Source organism: Eutrigla gurnardus (genome assembly GCF_963514095.1).
Source record: "Eutrigla gurnardus genome assembly, chromosome: 7".
Taxonomy (NCBI): Eukaryota; Metazoa; Chordata; class Actinopteri; order Perciformes; family Triglidae; genus Eutrigla; species Eutrigla gurnardus.
The window spans coordinates 6071163-6095355 of record NC_139921.1 but is presented as its reverse complement, the minus strand read 5'-3'; the positions used below and the strand labels follow the sequence as shown (position 1 = coordinate 6095355).

The window sequence follows — 24193 nt, the reverse complement described above, 5'->3', positions numbered from 1 at the left end:
AATACTATAAATGGATCTGGGTCACATGAGACCATGTTGTGGACATGTGAACACTCGTCTTAGTGCTGCACTCAGAGTGTTGCTAGCATATTGTTGGGTTTGTGGTTCGTAGCTGAGCCAAAGAGTTAACAGTTTGCAGGATTCAGGGCTGGTGGACTTGGAGTTATTGTTTAAGGGGCTAGTCTAGACCTGATTCATCCTGTTAGGAGAGTTCAGTTTAATTTCTTACCTTCCATCAGCAGCTTGTTCAGCTTTAAAAAGAATAGGGTGATGCATAGACTGGTCACTCTTTATGGATACACAGCTGGGTCCAGGTCCAGGTCCAAGGGAGTCTGGTCTCTGCTGCTGCATCCTGATACAATAAATACAATTTAAGGTTATACTTTCCCAAGATTCTCACAAGTTAAACTTCATTCATTACAATATAAGCCACAACATGAAATTATAAAAAAAACCTCATTATCACAATACTATATTATTTAAGTCCCCCCCCCTTCCTATCAGCAACGTCACGATTGATGCAAATAAACACAAATAATCCTGCTGTAAAACTAAGTAATGTGAGGTGGACAAATGGATTCAACAGGAGAGTCGACATAGATTCAGATCATCCCCTACATGGACTACAAAGGTCTGGACCAAGACCTGATTCTTCACCTCAGGAGAGTCAGATAATAAAAAGGTTGAATTTTAAACTCAATAAAGCGATCTAGTTAATATTATGTACATTTATGTTGTTGAGGGAGAATCATGATGGTGGAGTGATCTGAGTCCTGGACACTTGGAGATCCTCGTCTCACCTCTGAGCTTTGGTCTGGCTGTCATGTCCCCCATCCTGAGTGGTTTCAGAGGGAAGGACTCCGTCCTCTCGGTCCTCAGACCGATTCATAGCAGAGTCTCCACCTGCTGGCAGAGACGTACACTGTCACTACGGCAACACTGACAGCAGAGAGGCAAAGTCCCGCCCCTTCCTGTGTCGCCAATGGGATCTCATTTCTAAACGGCGAGACCAAGGGTGCAGTCGAATAGTCAAAAAATAAGGTCCTAACTCCTATTCCTTGACCTTGACCTCTGGGGAAAACGTCACAGATTAAGGAAAGGCGAGAGAAGAACTCCAAAGGATTTAGAAAAGTGGACCGCGGTGCTCAGAGAATCCGACCGGACTTTCACTAAGCTACGTCATTATAATGCAGCTGATGATTGACAGCTGATGATCGGCACCGGTGATTGACGTGCGTCTGCGCTGGAGAAACTACAATAATGGACTACAAAAAACCCGTCATCCACTTCTCCCCATGTTGTTGGTTTGACCTGTATTTACATTTCATTTGTAGCTTTAGTTTAGTTTTTGTCAAACATTTGAAACATGATTGAAATAAATAAAAATACCATTCAATTATTATCACTGTCCACACATTTATCAACACAACTCCAATTACTATATGTCTGCATGAAAGTAATGGTTAAATATGCAAATGCACATATAATTTCATGAACGGCCAAGGTGTGCATCACTTTAAATGTTGCTCTCGCAAAGAATTGTGGGTCGGCGTGATCTCCTTTCCTTTGGTAAAGGAAGGTCTGTTGTATCCTAAAGGAGCTCTGAAAGGAAGCATTGGAGCTCCTTTCCTTTGGTAAAGGAAGGTCTGTTGTATCCTAAAGGAGCTCTGAAAGGAAGCATTGGAGCTCCTTTCCTTTGGTAAAGGAAGGTCTGTTGTATCCTAAAGGAGCTCTGAAAGGAAGCATTGGAGCTCCTTTCCTTTGCATTTAGAGAATCCGAACAGCTCTTATCATGGCGGCCACTTGTTTACTTCTGGGTCACTTCTTCCGTTAGGAACCTTCCTAAGCAAAATACACTATTCGACTGCAACCCTTGACTTTGTGGGAAGTTGCTATCTGCAGTGTTAACCTTAAACGCTGCTGTATAATATTTTCAGACGTCATGTTCGGTTTTAAGTTTGTATCGTGGAACGTTTCTATTGATGTAAACAATCCGTTCGTTCTGTCTTTGGGAACATGCAGGATGTAACATGCTATGCATTAAAGTTAGGAAGTAACGTAATCAACAATATTAAACAAGTTATAGGAAGTAACGTAATCACACATTATTAAACAAGTTATAGGAAGTAACATAATCACACAATATTAAACAAGTTATAGGAAGTAACATAATCACACAATATTAAACAAGTTATAGGAAGTAACATAATCACACAATATTAAAACAAGTTATAGGAAGTAACGTAATCACACAATATTAAACAAGTTATAGGAAGTAACATAATCACACATATTAAAACAAGTTATAGGAACTAACGTAATCACACAATATTAAACAAGTTATAGGAAGTAACGTAATCACACAATATTAAACAAGTTATAGGAAGTAATGTAATCACACAATATTAAACAAGTTATAGGAAGTAATGTAATCACACAATATTAAACAAGTTATAGGAAGTAATGTAATCACACAATATTAAACAAGTTATAGGAAGTAACGTAATCACACAATATTAAACAAGTTATAGGAAGTAACGTAATCACACAATATTAAACAAGTTATAGGAAGTAATCACACAATATTAAAACAAGTTATAGGAAGTAACGTAATCACACAATATTAAAACAAGTTATAGGAAGTAACGTAATCACACAATATTAAACAAGTTATAGGAAGTAACGTAATAACACAATATTAAAACAAGTTATAGGAAGTAACGTAATCACACAATATTAAACAAGTTATAGGAAGTAACGTAATAACACAATATTAAAACAAGTTATAGGAAGTAACTAATCACACAATATTAAAACAAGCTATAGGAAGTTACGTAATCACACAATATTAAAACAAGTTATAGGAAGTAACGTAATCACACAATATTAAACAACTTACCGGTTTGAAGGACGGACGTAGAAACGGTAACTGTTGAGGACAGGATCAGATGTCTCCCTGTGTTTTACCTGCGACACTAATCTCTCCGTTTCTGCTGCACTAGTGAATTGTTTCACTTTCAGTCTTCAGCCCCTCCCTTCCTGCTCTCTGTGTCTGCGCGTGCCTGTGCGGGGTGTGCGCGCCTGCAAACCTCTTGTGCGGACTTTCTCGGACGCCGTTGACAGATAGACGTGTTATTTACTCATGTATTTATGTTAATGCTCTGACCTCCTGTTTGCTCCATGATAGAGCTTGTAGTTGTGATATTCCCCATGATTAGTATTTCATATTTCTGTGAACAAGTTATGGTTTATTATTGTGTTCATAAAACAATGAGAACACGTTCATTTCTCTGCATTATAGAGTAGTTAATTTTAGAGTAGTGAAATAGTGATTGTGAATTGTATATTTTATAATCAGTAGTTTAATGTTGTGATTTAAATGTTGTCATGGTTGTTCAGTTGAAGATGTATTTAGTCTGGTAGGTGGCTTCTTTAGATTTAGGGTTTAGGATTTAGGGGATCTTTCCAGTGATGGAAATGGAAATGATGATGCAGGATGTGTCTTGTCTTTTGTTGAAAAGCTGTTTAAGGCCAAGTGGTTGCTTTTGGGTTGGACTGGGTTTTTGTGTGGAGTATTGTCTATTCAGTGGACAAAAGTACTTTGCAGTGGTTCTAATAGTGTAAATGTAGTGAGGTAGGTTTATGAGGTTTATTGTGTTTGGCAGGTCGTTTTTAGGAAACTGTGGAGGACAACAAATAAATAATTAAATATTGTAAGGTACATGCATTTGATTTATTTTGTTGTAGTTGTGATATTTGAAGTTGGGACTATGTGTCCCAGGTGTACACATGGCTTTTATGTAATTTACTATGTTAACAAGGATTAGTGTGTAAAAGTTATTTTTGTAGGGTTAAACATGTCAAACCTCTGTATATTGTAGTCAGACATGGGTCAAGGAATATTTTACATGAATTAGGGAGTAACTTTATGTGGTTACTTTTTATTGGACAGCTTTAATAGTGGTACTTTAATGATAGCCAATTGTGTTTGTGAGGAGAATGTGGGAGGGGTTTAGCTACAGGTTAAAGGTGCCCTATTATACTGATTTTCATCCATTCCACACATTGATATGCATTGCCCCAAACCCATCCATGGTCCTGAATTTCAGCTGTCTAAAAGTTGCTCAAATGAGCTCTGCTGAGAACAGGCTGTTTCTGTGTCTGCACCTTTAAATGCTAATGAGCTCCTTCTGTCATCGCCTACTTAGAGAGAGACGGAGACGATTACGCTAGCGGTAGCATGCACCAATGTTTGCAAGTTGCTGGGTCCCGTATGGTTGGGACAGATCCTTTTACGAGGGTCAGTGTCGAGGCAAAGCCAGCTTTGTACTGACCCTCGTTACTGAAGCAGTCCGATGTGAAGTGGTTAGCACACACATACAAGCTAACACGGACCGTAGCCGGCACATTGTCATTACAAATGAAACGCAAGAGACCAGACCCGGACCGTCGAGCACAGTGCTCTGTCGGACACGCCCCTGGGCAGGGGCGGTCTCTCATATGGGCAGCCGCCCAGGGCGGCATTCGTGAAGGGGCGGCATGAGTGCCCGCACAAAAAAAAAAAAGTGCATCTCTTGCTGCTGAGAGAGACTGGTTCACACATGCGGCCGCAGAAGCACCACAAATAGGCGCGGAGCGGAGCCCGCTTCCTTTCAGCGCCCTTGTTAAGTGATAGTGTAGTTCACACCACACTGAAAAAAAGAATATGTTGGATTAACTTAATTCAATAGTGGACATTGGTTGCACACAGATGTTTTACTTTGGCAGCAATTTAATGTTCAATAAACCTGTGCATTTTGTATTGATACAATGTGATTGAAATGTGTTCTAATTAGGGCTGTCAGGCGATTAAAAAAATTAATCTAATTAATTACAGGATTTGTAATTAATCAATCTAATTAATCGCATTTTAATCTCATATCTGCTAAAGGTACCCAAATAAAGAATTCAAATTCTAAGACATTACAAAATTGTATTGCATGACTAATGACATGCATGACTAATCAATTGCATACACTAAAAACACTGAAAAACTGACATTACTTGTTCACTGTTTTGTTACAGTAGAACAGTAATGTCAGTTCAATTCTTTACCTACTGTAACTGCAGTGAAATTAGACATTTTATTTTGAAAGGTTACCAGTGGTGACAGGCAACCATCTTCAGAGAACAATACAAACAAAATTGTGTTATTGAAGCTAGAATATAATACTAACATGTAATATGAAAATAACGTGTAGTATTTAAGTGACCAAATAGTATTGGACTAAAAGTTACTGAATAGTGTTGAAATAAAATGATAAAATTGTGAAGAATTCAAATGTTCAACTAGAACTAGGGCCAGGGGCTGCACGGTGGTGTAGTGGGTAGCACTCTCGCCTCACAGCAAGAGGGTCCTGGGTTCGATTCCCGGGTTCTGTCTGGAGTTTGCATGTTCTCCCCGTGTGAGCGTGGGTTCTCTCCGGGTTCTCCGGCTTCCTCCCACAGTCCAAAGACATGCAGGATGGGGATAGGTTAATTGGTGACTCTAAATTGCCCGTAGGTGTGAATGTGAGCGTGAATGGTTGTTTGTCTCTACATGTCTCCCTGTGATAGACTGGCGTCCTGTCCAGGTGAACCCTGCCTTCGCCCAATGACAGCTGGGATCGACTCCAGCCCCCCAGCGACCCTGAATACAGGATAAGCGGTAGAAAATGGATGGATGGATGGATGGATCTGCGCTACCATTCTCTCTCTCTCACTCTCTCTCGGAACGGATAAATACAAGAAGTGTTCAAACTTATTGGTTACAGAAACATGGCGTATTCATTTTATGGGGTTATTTACTCCATAATGAAAAAAATGAACAACAGCTGAACAGAAGCACTTGTGGACCGTCGCGGAGAAATACGCGTCTGGTGTGAACAGGGGGGCAGGGGACCGCGCGCGATTTTCGTCGGCGCGCCGCGCAGCCGTTGTGAACCCGGGCGTGGCTGGAGGTCTGCAGCCAGACCCCTCTCGCTTGATGGCTAAATGTCACTAATGCTACGGTCACGGTGCAGTTAACACACAATGTAACTGAATAGTCAGTTAGCAAACCAATTCAAACAGAAGACCAAAGGAGCGCCGCTAAGTTACGTTGAATATAACAGTAATGGCGCCCGCTCAAAAAAAGAAATTCAAGTGAAACATGAGCTGCGTTTCAATAACAGTTTGAGTCGCCCTTGCTCACTTGCCCTAAGCACTTGCCCTCGGGGGAATCCCCGCCGCCATCTAAAGGGCTGTTCCATTTCTCTGAACAGCTGAAGTGAACTCCGTGAGATCGACCCTTGAGGGCTGAGTGATCGAGTCAACAACAATGGTCACTTCAGAGCTGTATATCACCCACAATGCATTGCAGTGGTGCACGAAAAATATGTCCATGCGGTGGCGATAATGAACCTCAAACACCATTGTCTGCTGTCTATTCACCACCAAGGAAGAAGAAGAAAGAAGAAAGTAGTTTAAATTGAATTCATTTTCTTAAATTGTGCAATTAGACTGTCTGTTGCAGAGTTATGGCAGAGCCCACCGTTTACAAGTGTAAGTATATAAGCCGCCGTATTGCCATCAAGAGCAGAATACGTCTTCGTCTCAATGAAATGAGTCTCTGCATATTCTGTGTAATTTGGAATAGGCAGTATAGCGCTACATCCAACAACGTGTGGTTGATCCATGATTGTCTGGGCTGTTAGTGAACGAGGGCAGGTGTGTTCCATTTACCTCTTTCACTCCCCCTCCACCCACTTTCCCTCCGCCCTCCAAGTGGCCTCCGTGTGACGTCATAGCAAGGGCTGAGGGCAAGTGAACGAGGGCGACTCAAACTGTTATTGAAACGCAGCTCTGGTGATAAAAAAAGCACGAGCAAATAAGCTCACGGCACATATTTAACGTTAACGTTAGGCCTACATGGTCACTCTCAAGACATTAAACTACATTTGACTGAGATTTCAAGAATATTTAATTAGAAAATCCAGACTTACCGACCAAAACAATGGCGTGGCGTAGGTGTACCATACCGCGACGAGTCCATGGATGTGACGGTTGCCGTCTTCTTCTGCCAACAATGCAACGGGCGTAAGACGAGATCGCGTGAGGTATCACGATAATTAACATCGATACTTTATTGCCTCACTTCATCCCAACATGATCTGAACACATTCATGTACCCTCTCTGCGTAGTATGTAGTTTCTACATGATATAGTTATGTTTAACTTTGAAACATGAGGCAGTCGTGTTAAATTTTCAAAATAAAATACCGCGATTGACAAATGCGATATTTATCTAAACTTGCACTGGGAAACAGGAAGAGAAAATACATTTAATAAATGTGAAGAGATAAACAAATATGTGTATTTCAACTGTATATCTGCACTACTACTGTCTACTATCATACACACTCTCTCTGTCTGTGTGTGTCTCTCACTCTCTCTCTCTCTCTCTTTATTCAGGGAGCACCAGCCAGATCACCCAGCACCATGACCAGTATCATCAGAGGAGTTCCGTCTATCAGGACACGTTGAACTTCACCTCTGTGACGAACGCCAACTCTTGGATATCTCCTGTCATCAGATGAGTTCGGTCTATGCTAATGACTCCCTTCGTTACATAACGACGGGAGCTGAATCTGAACAGCCTGTAGGAGCGCCGTTGTACCAGTGGGGGCGCTGCAGAGACCATGCAGCAGTCGCTTGTTTTCCTCATTCTGGGAGTTGACAGGCTCAGGGAGGACCAGTTTCTAGGTGTAGAGACCAGAGAAAACATGTTTTTCATAATATGGAACCTTAATTAAAATGCACTTTTGCTAAAATATCAGTTCAAGAACAGTTTATTCTCTTTTAAAAGCAATTTTATTTATTGTTCCATATCATAACAAAAGTTATGTCATACATGTTTTCACATACAGCAGGACTAGAACACCCTCATGATGTTCAAAGTCCCAACATCACCCAAGAGCAAGCGTTATAAAGCGTTGATGAATGGAAAATCACAGCTGCAGCATCATCATAGTTTATCATTCATTAGTGGATTTAGCAGGAACATTTTCTCCAACAATGAAGAAACAGTTTAATATGTGTTTTTATTTGTAATATGTTAAATACATGATGTTTTCTATTCTAATCTGTGTGTGCTCTGTGTTTCATGTTGATGGTTTTCACTGGACAGCAACTATTTGCTCCAGTCACTAATGCATGTTCCTCAACACGACAAGGTTCAGTCTAAAGACAAAGCCATCCCGATATACTCCATTCATTTAAGTACATTTACACAAGCATTAATACATTTACAACAAGTACAAGGAGGAATGAACCTGACTGATTACAAACTGCAATGTTTTCATTCACATCTTTGCATTGACTCTGAATGTAATCACACCGCTTTGTGTTTGTTGTGAACAGTTTCAGAGACGTAGAGACACTGATGATCCAGTCCAGACTGCAAACCCAGGATAAAGAGGTTCAGTGAATGTGGTGTTGAAGGTGTGGAGGTGGATCAGTTTGTCAGAGGAGACTCTGTAGAAGGTCAAAGTGCCAGCAGGACAGTCCAAGTACACTGCTACCACACCAGAGGAGGAGGAGGAGGAGGAGGAGGAGGAGGAGATGAGTGTTTGGTTGTTTTTGTGCCAGACATAGTAACGACCACCATACCAACTCAGACTCCAGGACTGATCATTACATCCAAACCCAGAGTTTTCTCCTCTCCTCTTGATTCCTCTGTAACTCACTGATATATCAACCAGTCCTCTCCACTCGACCTCCCAGTAACAGCGATCAGTCAGACCGTCTCTACACAGCAGCTGAGGCTGTGAGACAAATCTGTGTGGATGATCTGGATATGACTGGTCGTCTGACACACGTGTCACCTCCCTGTTGGTGTCGTCCAGTTTGAGTTTTCTGCTGACTGTGTTTGTGTCCACTTCCAGTTCACAGACATCTGATGGAGAGGACAAACACAATGCAGCTAAAGGTTATTGTTGGAGACAATTGGGTGTTTTTTGTTTGTGTTTTAAAGCTTAATAAATATACTTTGGGTATTAGTATATGACATCACAAGGGGGCGGTAACTTGATGGTGATGCGTCACGTCATACATTTCATTGATAAATAGGACACCGGTGTGTAGTGGTGTGTGTTTTGTTGGATGGCAGAGAAAAACACAGTGTTGGGGAACTAGCGGCAGCAGATTCAGTTATTAATAGATAATTATTAATATCAATACTCAGTCTCAATATAAAGGAGTTTGTACTCAAATGCCAATAATTAATAACTATTAGAATATGAGTACAAACAGTTGAAGGATTAGTGAATTCTTCACAGAGAAGAGGTTGATATCATTCATTCTTATACAACATTAATAAACACAGCAGTATGTTCATAAGGGGTTTATTAACAATAAACAAAGAAACATACACTAAGTCCAAGTGGCCTATCTAACTAAATACTATGTGTGTGTGTGTGTGTGTGTGTGTGTGTGTGTGTGTGTGTGTGTGTGTTACAAGATGGCGGCTGTGGGTGTCGACCAGTCAGCCATGTGGAGTGGGGGTGTTCTTTGTGGGAGGCCGTGTGGTCCTGCCTGGAGAACAGGTTTCTATATATGTGTATAATTAGTGTAATATATGTAGAGCCGTTAGGAAAGTTGGATTAGTGAGAACGCAACCTGTCTGTTCTGGATCACTGACGATCAACAGACAAAACAAAAACACGACAAAATTACATCGTTGGTCGTAAAAATATCACAGTTTGGCCTTAAATTACTAAAGATTGAAACCAGACCAACCTGTGGTCTGGTCTCTGGTCTAATGTGAGCTACTATCTAGACCTCTGGGGGACCACAGACAGTCTCTGGTTCCTCCACATAGTCTGGTCTGGTCTCTGGACTAATGTGAGGTACTATTGTAGACCTGTAGGGGACCACAGACCCAGGAGACAACATCTGGTTCCTCCCAGGGTGCGAGTTACGGGGGAGCAGGGGGAGCCATGGCTCCCCTGGTGGCCACCTGAGCTCCCCTGGAAACATGATTTGTGAAATTTGGGGGGAGCTCTAAAATATTGATATGATTGCCAAATTAATTATATTTTGGCCATGGTTTTCCCTCAAAGGTGTAAAATAAGAGAAATAAAATTGGATTTTTAGTTCGTGATTCATGAAAAAAGTGTTGCCTGCTTGCACGTCGGAGGCGCTTGAAGCGTGGGGGCGCTCGATCGCGGTGTTTCATGTAAATATTGTACATAGACCTATGGTGTGCGTGCAACGGATTTTCTCTTTATAATAGGCATATGCTGTTGCTATTAATGACAGGATCAGCATTTAAACTTTGCCCCCCTCCAAAAAAAAAAATTAAAAAAATGATCGCCCGCCCCCAGCCTCGGCTCCCCCGGACACCGTGGTATAACTCGCACACTGGTTCCTCCATTTAGGATTCAGGGACGTCAGGACGACAGGAGGACGATCTCAACGCTGAGACGCTTTAGAGACACAGAGGAATTTATCTCTTGAGTTGAAATATTTAAACTCACACAAACACGTCTCCGTTGCCGTCCGGCAGGAATTGCCGTCCGTTTGTGTCTCTGCGTTGACTTTGTGTGTAATTGAGTGTGAAAATGTGGCGTTTGGTGTGAACACAACACGACATCTTTACAGCCACGAAGAAACAAACGCTGCATCCTGATAGAAACGTGATCATCGGATTTCAGTCATGAACACGTTCAAATCTGGAGCAGCTGAGTTACTGAAAACATACTCACACTTCATCACACCAGGTCTCAGTCTCTGCTGTCCCCCATGGTCCACCCTGCAGGAAGACATTCAAAGACCTCAATCAGGTCCACCATTAAACATGAACCCCAGTTCCTCAGTCAGAGACGGAGACACAGTCTGGATCTATTGTCCATCTGTCCTCACTGGAGAGTCCAGTCTGATGTCTGTCCATCTGTCCTCACCTGAGAGTCCCGTCTGATGTCTGTCCATCTGTCCTCACCTGAGTGTCCAGTCTGATGTCTGTCCACCTGTCCTCACCTGAGAGTCCAGTCTGATGTCTGTCCATCTGTCCTCACCTGAGTGTCCAGTCTGATGTCTGTCCACCTGTCCTCACCTGAGTGTCCAGTCTGATGTCTGTCCATCTGTCCTCACCTGAGAGTCCAGTCTGATGTCTGTCCATCTGTCCTCACCTGAGAGTCCCGTCTGATGTCTGTCCATCTGTCCTCACCTGAGAGTCCAGTCTGATGTCTGTCCATCTGTCCTCACCTGAGTGTCCAGTCTGATGTCTGTCCACCTGTCCTCACCTGAGAGTCCAGTCTGATGTCTGTCCACCTGTCCTCACCTGAGAGTCCAGTCTGATGTCTGTCCATCTGTCCTCACCTGAGTGTCCAGTCTGATGTCTGTCCACCTGTCCTCACCTGAGAGTCCAGTCTGATGTCTGTCCACCTGTCCTCACCTGAGAGTCCAGTCTGATGTCTGTCCATCTGTCCTCACCTAAGAAACTCCAGTCTGATGTCTGTCCACCTGTCCTCACCTGAGAGTCCAGTCTGATGTCTGTCCATCTGTTTCTCACCTGAGAGTCCAGTCTGATGTCTGTCCATCTGTCCTCACCTGAGAGTGTCCAGTCTGATGTCTGTCCATCTGTTCTTACCTAAGAGTCCAGTCTGATGTCTGTCCATCTGTCCTCACCTGAGTGTCCAGTCTGATGTCTGTCCATCTGTTCTTACCTAAGAGTCCAGTCTGATGTCTGTCCATCTGTCCTCACCTGAGAGTGTCCAGTCTGATGTCTATCCATCTGTCCTCACCTGAAAGTCCAGTCTGATGTCTGTCCATCTGTCCTCACCTGAGAGTGTCCAGTCTGATGTCTGTCCATCTGTTCTTACCTAAGAGTCCAGTCTGATGTCTGTCCATCTGTCCTCACCTGAGAGTGTCCAGTCTGATGTCTGTCCATCTGTCCTCACCTGAAAATCCAGTCTGATGTCTGTCCATCTGTCCTCACCTGAGTGTCCAGTCTGATGTCTGTCCATCTGTTCTTACCTAAGAGTCCAGTCTGATGTCTGTCCATCTGTCCTCACCTGAGAGTGTCCAGTCTGATGTCTGTCCATCTGTCCTCACCTACATGTCCAATCTGATGTCTTTCCATCTGTCCTCACCTGAGAGTGTCCAGTCTGATGTCTGTCCATCTGTCCTCACCTACATGTCCAATCTGATGTCTTTCCATCTGTCCTCACCTGAGAGTGTCCAGTCTGATGTCTGTCCATCTGTCCTCACCTGAGAGTGTCCAGTCTGATGTCTGTCCATCTGTCCTCACCTGAGAGTCCAGTCTGATGTCTGTCCATCTGTCCTCACCTAAGTGTCCAGTCTGATGTCTGTCCATCTGTCCTCACCTGAGAGTCCAGTCTGATGTCTGTCCATCTGTCCTCACCTGAGAGTCCCGTCTGATGTCTGTCCATCTGTCCTCACCTGAGAGTCCAGTCTGATGTCTGTCCATCTGTCCTCACCTGAGTGTCCAGTCTGATGTCTGTCCACCTGTCCTCACCTGAGAGTCCAGTCTGATGTCTGTCCACCTGTCCTCACCTGAGAGTCCAGTCTGATGTCTGTCCATCTGTCCTCACCTGAGTGTCCAGTCTGATGTCTGTCCACCTGTCCTCACCTGAGAGTCCAGTCTGATGTCTGTCCACCTGTCCTCACCTGAGAGTCCAGTCTGATGTCTGTCCATCTGTCCTCACCTAAGAAACTCCAGTCTGATGTCTGTCCACCTGTCCTCACCTGAGAGTCCAGTCTGATGTCTGTCCATCTGTTTCTCACCTGAGAGTCCAGTCTGATGTCTGTCCATCTGTCCTCACCTGAGAGTGTCCAGTCTGATGTCTGTCCATCTGTTCTTACCTAAGAGTCCAGTCTGATGTCTGTCCATCTGTCCTCACCTGAGTGTCCAGTCTGATGTCTGTCCATCTGTTCTTACCTAAGAGTCCAGTCTGATGTCTGTCCATCTGTCCTCACCTGAGAGTGTCCAGTCTGATGTCTGTCCATCTGTTCTTACCTAAGAGTCCAGTCTGATGTCTGTCCATCTGTCCTCACCTGAGAGTGTCCAGTCTGATGTCTGTCCATCTGTCCTCACCTGAAAATCCAGTCTGATGTCTGTCCATCTGTCCTCACCTGAGTGTCCAGTCTGATGTCTGTCCATCTGTTCTTACCTAAGAGTCCAGTCTGATGTCTGTCCATCTGTCCTCACCTGAGAGTGTCCAGTCTGATGTCTGTCCATCTGTCCTCACCTACATGTCCAATCTGATGTCTTTCCATCTGTCCTCACCTGAGAGTGTCCAGTCTGATGTCTGTCCATCTGTCCTCACCTACATGTCCAATCTGATGTCTTTCCATCTGTCCTCACCTGAGAGTGTCCAGTCTGATGTCTGTCCATCTGTCCTCACCTGAGAGTGTCCAGTCTGATGTCTGTCCATCTGTCCTCACCTGAGAGTCCAGTCTGATGTCTGTCCATCTGTCCTCACCTGAGTGTCCAGTCTGATGTCTATCCATCTGTCCTCACCTGAAAGTCCAGTCTGATGTCTGTCCATCTGTCCTCACCTGAGAGTGTCCAGTCTGATGTCTGTCCATCTGTTCTTACCTAAGAGTCCAGTCTGATGTCTGTCCATCTGTCCTCACCTGAGAGTGTCCAGTCTGATGTCTGTCCATCTGTCCTCACCTGAAAATCCAGTCTGATGTCTGTCCATCTGTCCTCACCTGAGTGTCCAGTCTGATGTCTGTCCATCTGTTCTTACCTAAGAGTCCAGTCTGATGTCTGTCCATCTGTCCTCACCTGAGAGTGTCCAGTCTGATGTCTGTCCATCTGTCCTCACCTACATGTCCAATCTGATGTCTTTCCATCTGTCCTCACCTGAGAGTGTCCAGTCTGATGTCTGTCCATCTGTCCTCACCTACATGTCCAATCTGATGTCTTTCCATCTGTCCTCACCTGAGAGTGTCCAGTCTGATGTCTGTCCATCTGTCCTCACCTGAGAGTGTCCAGTCTGATGTCTGTCCATCTGTCCTCACCTGAGAGTCCAGTCTGATGTCTGTCCATCTGTCCTCACCTAAGTGTCCAGTCTGATGTCTGTCCATCTGTCCTCACCTACATGTCCAATCTGATGTCTTTCCATCTGTCCTCACCTGAGAGTCCAGTCTGATGTCTGTCCATCTGTCCTCACCTGAGAGACCAGTCTGATGTCTGTCCACCTGTCCTCACCTGAGAGTGTCCAGTCTGGTGTCTGTCCATCTGTCCTCACCTGAGAGTGTCCAGTCTCCAGTGTGGACCCTCCAGTCCAGCAGACAGCAGCTTGACTCCTGAGTCTCCTGGATGATTGTAGCTCAGGTCCAGCTGTCTCAGATAGGAGGGGTTGGAGTCCAGAGCTGAGGCCAGAGAAGAACAGCCGTCCTCTGTGATCAGACAACCTGACAGACTGAAGACACACACACTACTGTCACTTCTGGGGACTTTACATAGACTTATGTCCATTTGTCCACTTTTTAAAATGAGAAAAAGTGATATTTGTCTTTTGTTGTGTTGATGTTGTACTGGGTGGGATAAGCGTGGCTGAGTGATGGAAAGATATGGACAGAGGAGGACGTTAAAAGAAAGAAAAGAGACGAGCTGAAATGATTGAGAGAGAAATTGAAGCGTTAGAAAAGAGAAGAAACAACAGTTGAAACAGTCTATGTGGTCTGTCTTCAGACCTGGTGTGCCAACAAAGATCTGGTATTGATTTTAAACCATCGAGCAAAGAAAAAAGGCTGTAATTCAATAACATTTCAACAATGTTATAGTTTTCATATTGAACTGGAGGAATTATGAATAACAAGTACTCTGATAATAACAGTAAAATACAAAACACAGCTTTGAAAATGTGCTTCTTAAGAGTCTCAGAACATATGAGGCATTCAGGTGTTCGACTGGCAGTTGGAAGAAAAGAGTCTGTCTTGATTCAAAGCTTTGTTCTCACTGTCAGCGTTCCTCTTTGAGAGCAGCCGTGTGAACTTATCTATCGGCTCTAGATCTCACCGACCTGACTGACGTTTATCACCTCCACTCTCTGATCCATCTGTCAGCTGTCAGTGAGTCTCGTCAGTTGTCACCATAGAAACGTCACTCACAGAAACTCCAGTTTGCACAGATTTGATTTGATTAAGTACCTCCCTGCTGCTTCAGCCACCGTGAAAGAATATTAGTTCATTTCATATAAACTCAATAAACTCAACTGTATAGAAAGTGGTTCAAACTGGCTCCACCTTGACAGCAGAGACAGTCTGGTGTTGTAGTTCAGGCTCACATGTTCATGGAGTGACGTTCACAAACGTAGACTGACGTTTGCAACAGCATTTATAAACACCAGGTGGATTTATAAAACTATTAAAGATAAAAGAGAAGCAAGAGGTTTGGTTTTGACAAAAGTTTTGCTTTGTTCTTTTGCTGGCAAGTCGTTAGCAGCAGAAACAGTATTTCATCAGCCATGTAAACAGATTAGTAGCAAACGTGTCTTTTTAGGAATACGTGAATATAAATAACTGAATATTTGGTGCATGTAAACACATCATTGAAAGCTTCATAGGTAAACTTCTCAAAGTCGTTGAATCTGACCTGAGAGTTTCCAGTCGACAGTGTGGACTCTCCAGGCCAGCAGACAGCAGCTTCACTCCTGAATCCTGCAGGTCGTTGTGACTCAGGTCCAGGTCTCTTAGACTGGAGGACTGGGAGCTGAGAACTGAGGACAGACCTTCACAGCTTCTCTCTGAGAGGTTACAGCCAGTGAGTCTGAAGAGGAATCAGAAATTAGTGATGAAACAATTACAAACAACTGTTCATAACCTCAGGTTCTAACTGACATTTTTGTCATAATTAAGTTATTCACATATTCTTATTCTATGATAACTTCTCGAAACTCGCCGTGGCGTGACGGCATTACACGGCTTCTTACATAGACAATGATTGGGAACATTCCCTCCGCTTATGAACTCAGTTTAGTTTCCCGGTGTGTCCGGGACTTCCACAACATGTAAAGCAGCAATAGTGTTTATTACGGCCACGGATGATGAAACATTATCGGTGTAAATGCAGCGGGTGCCGGTTGGATTTCTCTCTCACCCCGACCTGCAGTACGTCCCCGATCCCAAACTGCTCGGCAATCGCTCGCCACAATCACAATACCCCCCCCCCCCCCCCCCCGCTGACACCGCAGCCTCAGCCAAAATCTCACTCTGAACTCACGTGAGAGCCCTGCTCCGTGCCTGAACTGCTCAGGGCAACAAGCGTCTCGTCTGCTCGTAGTTTCAAACACGGAAGTGAGTCGGGACGAGACGTGAGCAGGAGAGTGACGAGGATTGGATCGGAACATTTAGCCAATAGTAGCCATGTGGACCGGATGGCTACTATTGGATCAATTTTGGCTCAAGTGAAAAATAGTAGACTACAGCTTTAAGTCTGACCATTATTTCTACTATTGATCTATCTGTGAAGAGCCAATGTGTTTGTAGATCCATACAGAAGGATTGAAAGCAACTGTATACTGAAGAGGGGAGAGCCTTTGTGTTTCCTTCTGCCTTTTGTTTGCTATTTTATTTATTACATGGATATTTAGTTTGTTTTTGGGTGAAGTGGTTATTAATTTATTTTGGCTCAAACCTATTAGTTTATATAATTAATTTATACATCCTTCTGTGGGACTGGAGACCCCATCTGCTGCAGTCAGGAGTTGGGACTGCTTTTATCCGGACTGTACCCTGCATGGACCTTTGCAACCCGGAGACATTTTAATTCATGGTATTTTACCCTTGTTTAGAGACGTGGAGTTTTACTAAAGGTTTACTTGTGTTTTAAATTAATTATTTTAATGCCACAGGTTGTGACATTTTTTTTAACAGTGTAAATTTGAATTGCTGATATTATAAGAACTTCACATTGTGTGACTCTTACACGGGGAGAACATGCAAACTCCACATAGAAGGAACCCAAACCTGCTGTGAGGCGACAGTGCTACCCACTACACCACCGTGCAGCCCCAACTGAATATTTGGTGCATGTAAACACATCATTGAAAGCTTCATAGGTAAACTTCTCAAAGTAGTTGAATCTGACCTGAGAGTTTCCAGTCGACAGTGTGGACTCTCCAGGCCAGCAGACAGCAGCTTCACTCCTGAATCCTGCAGGTCGTTGTTACTCAGGTCCAGGTCTCTTAGACTGGAGGACTGGGAGCTGAGAACTGAGGACAGACCTTCACAGCTTCTCTCTGAGAGGTTACAGCCACTGAGTCTGAAGAGGAATCAGAAATTAGTGATGAAACAATTACAAACAACTGTTCATCACCTCAGATTCTAACTGACATTTTTGTCATAATTAAGTTATTCACATATTCTTATTCTATGACAACTTAGTAACATTATGTGAGGTGTTTTATTTAGGAAACTAAAATGTTCTATTTCCAAAGTCAAACCACCTTGGTTCTCTAAGGTTCTCCTTGTGAGCCAATCAGCAGGTCAAATGCACACAGGAAGACCAATCGGGTTCTGCTTCTTTGTCATGTTGCTGTGGTTGCTCAGTGGCAGCAGCAACAAGGAGCAGAGGAAATGTCACGCCAACGCAACGCTTAGAAGAAACCTCAAGATCAAACCTTGTGAAAGACAGCAGGACAAACACCTAGACTAGTTCAGTCTTGCTAATAAGTTTATATTCATTGTTAGCTACCATGCTAGCCAGCTAACACTGGCTTCCTATGATTAGTACGGCAACATTAGGAATATATAGGAAGCTAGCATTATCTGGCTAGCATTAGCATATGAAGCTAGGGTATGGCAGCTATAATTATCTAATAGGCTAATATTACAATGCTTGCATTGTCTGGGTAGAATGATCATATGAAGCTAGCATAAGCTGGCTAGCATTAGCTGGTAATATAAGGAAACTAGCACATGGTGGCTAGGGTTAGTTGCCAGACTAACATGAGGAAGCTAGCATAAGCTGACAAGCATTAGCTGGCAGTCTACCTGCCAGAATAACATGAGGAAACTTGTGTTGGCTTGACTGTGTGGAAGCTAACAATGAAAACTCCTCAGCAAGACCTAAAACAGGTTTTAAAAAGACGGAACGTTTTCATTAATTGACCTTTAAACTTAAAGGCGCCATATGTAAGAATGTGGCCAAAAATGGTACGACACTCAAATTCAAAACACTGCAGCGAGTCGTATCCGCCTCCCCCTCCACCCCCTCCCCTCCAGACTCAAGAGCTTGCCAGAGCTGTTGGCGTATCCTCCGTCAGCAAGCTGGACGGCGGTCGGGGTAGAGACGCACACAATGATTAAGTGGATAAACGGTCCGTGTACGTTGCAGCCATCAGACTTTCGTTTTGAAGTCAACAATCGAAAAACGATTAACGAGTCGTTTCCTGTTTTTCGTTTCAAAATAAAAGAACGAAAAACGGAAAAATGACTCGTTAACTGATATTAGATATTGTGTTTATGAATGGGATTCGGGGATGATATAACAGTGCCATTTTTCATTCCAGATTTTGCCGTAGGCTACGTCTTTTTTACCCGGAAGACGCTGTTATGCCGCGAAATTACCTGAAAGCCTACTTTGAGACATTAGTCTTGTTTGGAATCAAGCATGCGCATGCATTTGCCTCGCAAAACAAGGCATTCTGGGGAAAAAACGTCACAAATGCTGGTGATAACTTCCCTTTGCGACATGTCACATGACTTTAAAAACTTGCGGTATCTCCAGGGTACCTCCCTTCGCATGCTTTTCTCTGCAGATGGTCTGAAATAAGTGCGGACATAAGACACTCCCCTCAACGTTGCCCTAGTTGGTTAGAATTATCACGTGGTATTTCCCACGTGAGAAAATTCCTCAGCCTCCGTCAACAACGGGACTTCAAATGCCTCGGCTCGAGTTTGTCAGCGACGAAGAAAGCCAGCGTCACTGAGCAGGCCATATTATTTGTGCAAAGTCCGTGAAGTTTCCCCTGGCGCGATAGTTTTTGTTATGTATACAATTATTAATAAAGTTTAAATTAAAAAAAAAGAAAAAACGGTCCATGAAGTGCACCTGTGTCCGACTTGACGTGGTGGGAACTTGGCGTGTTTATGACGAGTTCCGGCGGATCCTCTCAAGTCTCATGCATGCATCGGCGCAAATGCATGCGATCCCAAACGCGCCCATTTAGGGGGAGCTCTGAAACCCCGGGTGCAGTCGAATAGTCAATTCGTAAAATCAATAAGGTCCTAACTCCTATTCCTTGACCTCTGGGGAAAACGTCACGGGGTTAAGGAAAGGCGATAGGAGAACTCAAAAGGACTTAGGAATAGTCGACCGCGGTGATCAGAGAATCCGACCGGACTTTCACTAAGCTACGTCATTATAACGCGGCCGCTGATGATTGACAGCTGATGATCGGCACCGGCGATTGACGTGCGTCTGCACTGGAGAAACTACAATAATGGACTACAAAAAGCGCATCGTCCACTTCTCCACATGTTGGTTTTATAAACAGCTGGTTCACTGACCGGCTTCAGGTCCAGCAGCTCCTGTTTGACCGGTTGCTTTATTTATGTTTCATTTGTGGTTTTAGTTTCGTTTTTGTCAAGTTTGGAACATGATTGAAATAAATAAAATAAAATTAAAACATTCGATTATTATCACTGTCCACACACATTTATCAACACTATTCCAATTGCTATATGTCTGCATGAAAGTTAATGTTAAATTTAACAAACGATATATATCGTTTGTTTTCATGAACGGCCGAGGTGTGTGGCACTTTAAATGTTGCTCTCGCAAAGAATTGTGGGTCGGCGTAATCTCCTTTCCTATCGCATAGGAAGGTCCGTTGCATCCTATGCTAAAGGAGCTCTGAAAGGAAGCATTGGAGCTCCTTTCCTTTGCATTTAGAGAATCCGAACAGCTCTTATCATGGCGGGCACTTGTTTACTTCCGGGTCACTTCTTCAGTTAGGAACCTTCCTAAGCAAAAAAGACTATTCGACTGCACCCACTGTTCATAAACGCTCTGACAGCGTCTGACGCTCGCGTTTTGAAGTTAACCCACTGTTTTAAACACGCACCAAAGCGTTATGACCAGGGGTTAATTTGAGCCGGATCCTGCCGGAACAAGATCCGGCACCTCTTAATTTTGGCCTCCCTGTGTTCCGGTACCTATTTCGGCAGATCCGGCACCTCTCATAAAAAAAAAAGAAAAGAAAACACATAAAAAAATGTTTAAAATAAAATTTAAATAAAATAAGAATATGCATGTATTAATTTACAGAACAAATCCCAAAAATGATATGTTTTTTAAGATTTAACGTCATTTGAAATCAACAAACCACGCCCCCGTCACTATTACAGAAAAAAAATTAAACATTTGAAATTCGCCGCATCTCAGGAGAAGGAAGAGAGAAAAAACCGTTAGGCATTTCGCAAACATGTCAAAGAGACAGTTGAATTTACTGTCCTTTTTCAAGAAAAAAGAAGAGTTGCATGACTCAAAACGAGTCAGAAAAGCCGGCGACGAGGGCAGCTGCAGCGGTCACGTTGAAGGTAAAAACCGGCTGCAGCAGGAGGCTAGCGCCGCTAGCCGGGTTCACCCACAGCTAGCCAAGCCGGGGCAGGAGGCTGGCACCGTGGCAGCAGCTGGTCAGGTTCACCGCCAGCTGGAGCAGGAGCCAGCTACAGCGCTAGCAGTCAGCCAGGTGGACCACCAACAGCCGGAGCAACAGGCGGGTACCCTGGCATCAGCTAGCCCGGTACAACAGCCGGAGCAAGAGGCGGGAACCGCCGCCGTGACATCAGCTGGTTCACAGGAGGAAGATTCGGAAGGAGAGGGGAGCGCACTGAGCGGAGATGGGACATCCGGGATGGGATGCACAGTTTGGACAGCTACTCAGTTCAAAGTTAAGCAGAGCTACTACCCCTGGCTTCTTATGAAAAATACAGGTTTTGGCTGCACAACGGGACGGGGGGAGAAGACGGGGGGGATGAAACTCGCAAAAGAGTGGGTTTCATGCACAGTAACCTCATCTGCTCCAGATATTAAAAAACAGCAACGCGCAATCAGAAAAAAAGTATTTGAACATGCCCGTACCAAGGCTCACCTAGCAGCAGCAAGCATTCTTGAAAAGGCAAAAGTGGACACTTTAGGACAGTCTATAATTAATAGTCAGTCTGAACAGATAGCCACTACAGCTCGCGTATTTCGGACGGCGTACAAGGAGGCTAAACGCCACCGTCCCGCATATGGGTTCGAACATGAGATTGATTGCCAAGAATTAAATGGACTCGATATGGGGAGGATTTTACATTCCAATGTTGCGTGTGTAAACATACAGAAACATATTTCTCAAGAAATGAAAAGAAAACTGTTTGAAAAAATAGTACAGTGCACCCCCAAACTCAGTTTAATGCTGGATGAGTCAACCAGTTTAAGCAAAAAGAGCTGCTTAATAATATACCTTAGGGCTCAGTTGCCTGATATGGACAAGCCTACAAACATTTTTACTGAACTCGTAGAGCTAGATGATCTAACTGCTCATGGTATTGTCCACAAACTGTTGTCTGCGCTGGAGCACCTGCATTTGACACAGGATTTTCTCTCTAAAACCCTCATTGGAGTAACTTGTGATGGTGCTTCTGTTATGTTAGGGCGTAAAAGCGGAGTGGCGAGTCGGCTCCAGGCCATTTTCCCTAACATTACTGTGTGGCACTGCTCAGCCCACAGGCTTGAACTTGCAGTCGCAGACGTAGTGAAAGAGATGGGCGCCATAAATCACTTTAAAATATTGATGGACAAGTTATACGCAGTGTATAGCACATCTAACAAAAACCGAATGGAGCTGAGAGAGTCTGCTGAGAGCCTGGATGTCCAGCTATGCAAAATAGGTCGTATTTTAGACACTAGATGGGTGGCATCGAGTTTTAGAACCGTTGAAGCAGTGTGGAAGAATTATCCAGCACTTTACAAGCATTTCAAAACTGCATCAGAAGATCCCTCCCGTGATAGTGTCACAAAGCAAACATACAGTGGGCTTGCTATGCGCATATCATCGCATGCATTTGTTAACAACTTAGGCATAATGTGCGATGCATTGCAAGAATTATCCGAGCTCTCAGTCGAGCTTCAAAAACGAGACATTACCATCATTTCAGCACACAAGACAATATGTCGGGAAATCAGGGTACTTGAGGCCATTTCGGATCGGCCAGGGCGCTACACTGAACTGAGCCAAAGGGGAATTGGGGAAAACTCTTTCCATGGCATCACGCTGAATGGAGGAAAATCAAGCGACAAAACACTCGACCCCAAGCAGTTTTTCCTAACTGTGGCCAAGAACTTGGAGGATCGCATGTTATCTCAAGGAGGCCGGATGCCAGATAAAACTGGATATAACAAGTTCATTGAGGAGTTGAAGGTGCTTTACGCACAATACTGGCCCGAGGACGCAGGTGCGCTGTATGGAGAGACTGAGGTTGAGTCACTGTGTCAGCGCTTCAACATTGACAACCCGCGCGCAGTCATACGGGCCTACAGAAAGTACAGAGACTCAGATGGAAAAGACACCCCCGATGAGCTGATGGAGTTACTTGTTGCTGTCAACAGCATCCCCATTGCAAGTGCTGAATGTGAGCGCGGATTTTCTCAAATGAACTTGATTTGCACTGCCAACCGTGCCTCACTGCTCACATCCACCATATCATCTTTACTCTTCCTAAATCTTGTTGGACCCCCCCTCGCTAAATTCAATCCAGTCCCGTACGTGAGGTCGTGGGTGGCCAAAGGACACAGAACTGCCACAGACACGCGCAGCAAAGCCCGAAAAAAAGAGGAGGAGGAGAATCCGGACATGCTCGTGATGTGGGGTGTTTTGGACAACTAAATGGTGAGCATACTTTATATTAATAGGCCGCCGTGCAAATCTTTGAATAATAATAATAATGGAAGATGTGTGATTTATAAAAAGCTCTTTTTTTTTTTTTTGACCTGTTGAGAAATTAATTGCTGACTGTAGATACTGTAAGTCCCACCTGTGGTGATGTGGGCATTTGCCTGTGCTGTGCGGAGTATAGCCTAAAATAATTGTAAATTATCGTCATAACATTTATACCATGGATACAATTTGAAATCGAGTCTTGTAAGTCCCACGGCGTGGCAAGTGGGCATTTGCATGTTGTTTTCAGCACGTTTTGTGTATACGTTCCGGGACCTGTGCCCGTCTCGTCATCCCGAGCTGTTATATGTACTTTGCGTTCCGGCACCTTATGATTTACAAATTAAGCACTGGTTATGACGCGGACATAAAAGCGGAGCCTCCGCCTCTTCGCCGTCGCCACTCAGCTGTTGATCCTCGGTTAATGCCGGGGTCTGCGCTCTGAGCCGCTCCGTGAGTCGGTGTCCAGCTCACAACAGCTAACAACAGCGATTAATTAACATAGTGTACGCAGCCCCCGCGCACCCCTAGTTCCGACGTCTATGCTGCTAACGTTTGTTTCTATGATCGAAATGAATAACGTTGTTACTCGACAGTTCAAAGTATTTGAAATGTCCATCCCTGTCAAGCTGTGATGCTAACTTAGTTAGCCAAGCTCAACTTACCAGTCCAGGAGAAGAGTAGCCAATCCTGCATCCGATTTCAAATTCCTCTCAGCTTTCTACTGTCTCCACCGTTCAAATGGACCCCCTATATAGACCCTCGCTTTGCCTCGGTTTTTATCTTGGCGTTTTTGTGAATCATAACAAGCTCTTTTGGGTTTCGTTGCCTCCGCCATTGTAGCTCAGTCGAAACTGGCAACCCGTGGTTGCCCGGCAGCTGAGACTCTACTGACTGCAATGATTTGTAGACGCCAGTGGGTGGCGCCACGTGCCAAAACACGTTTTCAAAACATAAACATGATTTGCGGTCCGCAAAAGATTTTTTGAAATGCTATATTTTGGCTGTTGTGTTGTTATTGGTGAGTTCAGTATGTTATATGATCATTATTCCTGAGTCTCTATGACATATTAAGATGATTTTACGGCCAGTTGCTTTAGATTTCTTACATATTGTACCTTTAACCAGCAATGATTTTTTGAATAAGAAAAAATGCTGATTCATCCTAAAATATAAATGTAAAATGAAGTAGAAAACATTACACATACATACAACATTACACAACACATACATCA

General features: G+C 43.9%; 1 protein-coding gene and 1 long non-coding RNA gene across 2 annotated transcripts in view; both read right to left on the bottom strand.

The window, feature by feature from the left end:
* LOC311015917 (uncharacterized protein) overlaps positions 1-24193 on the bottom strand; it is a 546979-nt gene that overhangs the window by 15437 nt on the left and 507349 nt on the right. Inside the window, exons 26-27 of the mRNA XM_084013359.1 lie at positions 17120-17293; positions 15626-15799 (exon numbers count right to left, since the gene is read on the bottom strand). Of these exons, the coding sequence (XP_083869485.1) occupies positions 15626-15799; positions 17120-17293 (348 nt within the window). The remainder of the gene's footprint in view (positions 1-15625; positions 15800-17119; positions 17294-24193) is intronic.
* Positions 10850-13499, bottom strand: LOC311015933. Its single transcript, XR_014597417.1, has 3 exons — positions 12112-13499; positions 11996-12071; positions 10850-11917 (listed from the first exon to the last, which is right to left on the bottom strand). It is a non-coding gene; the product is annotated as an uncharacterized lncRNA (long non-coding RNA).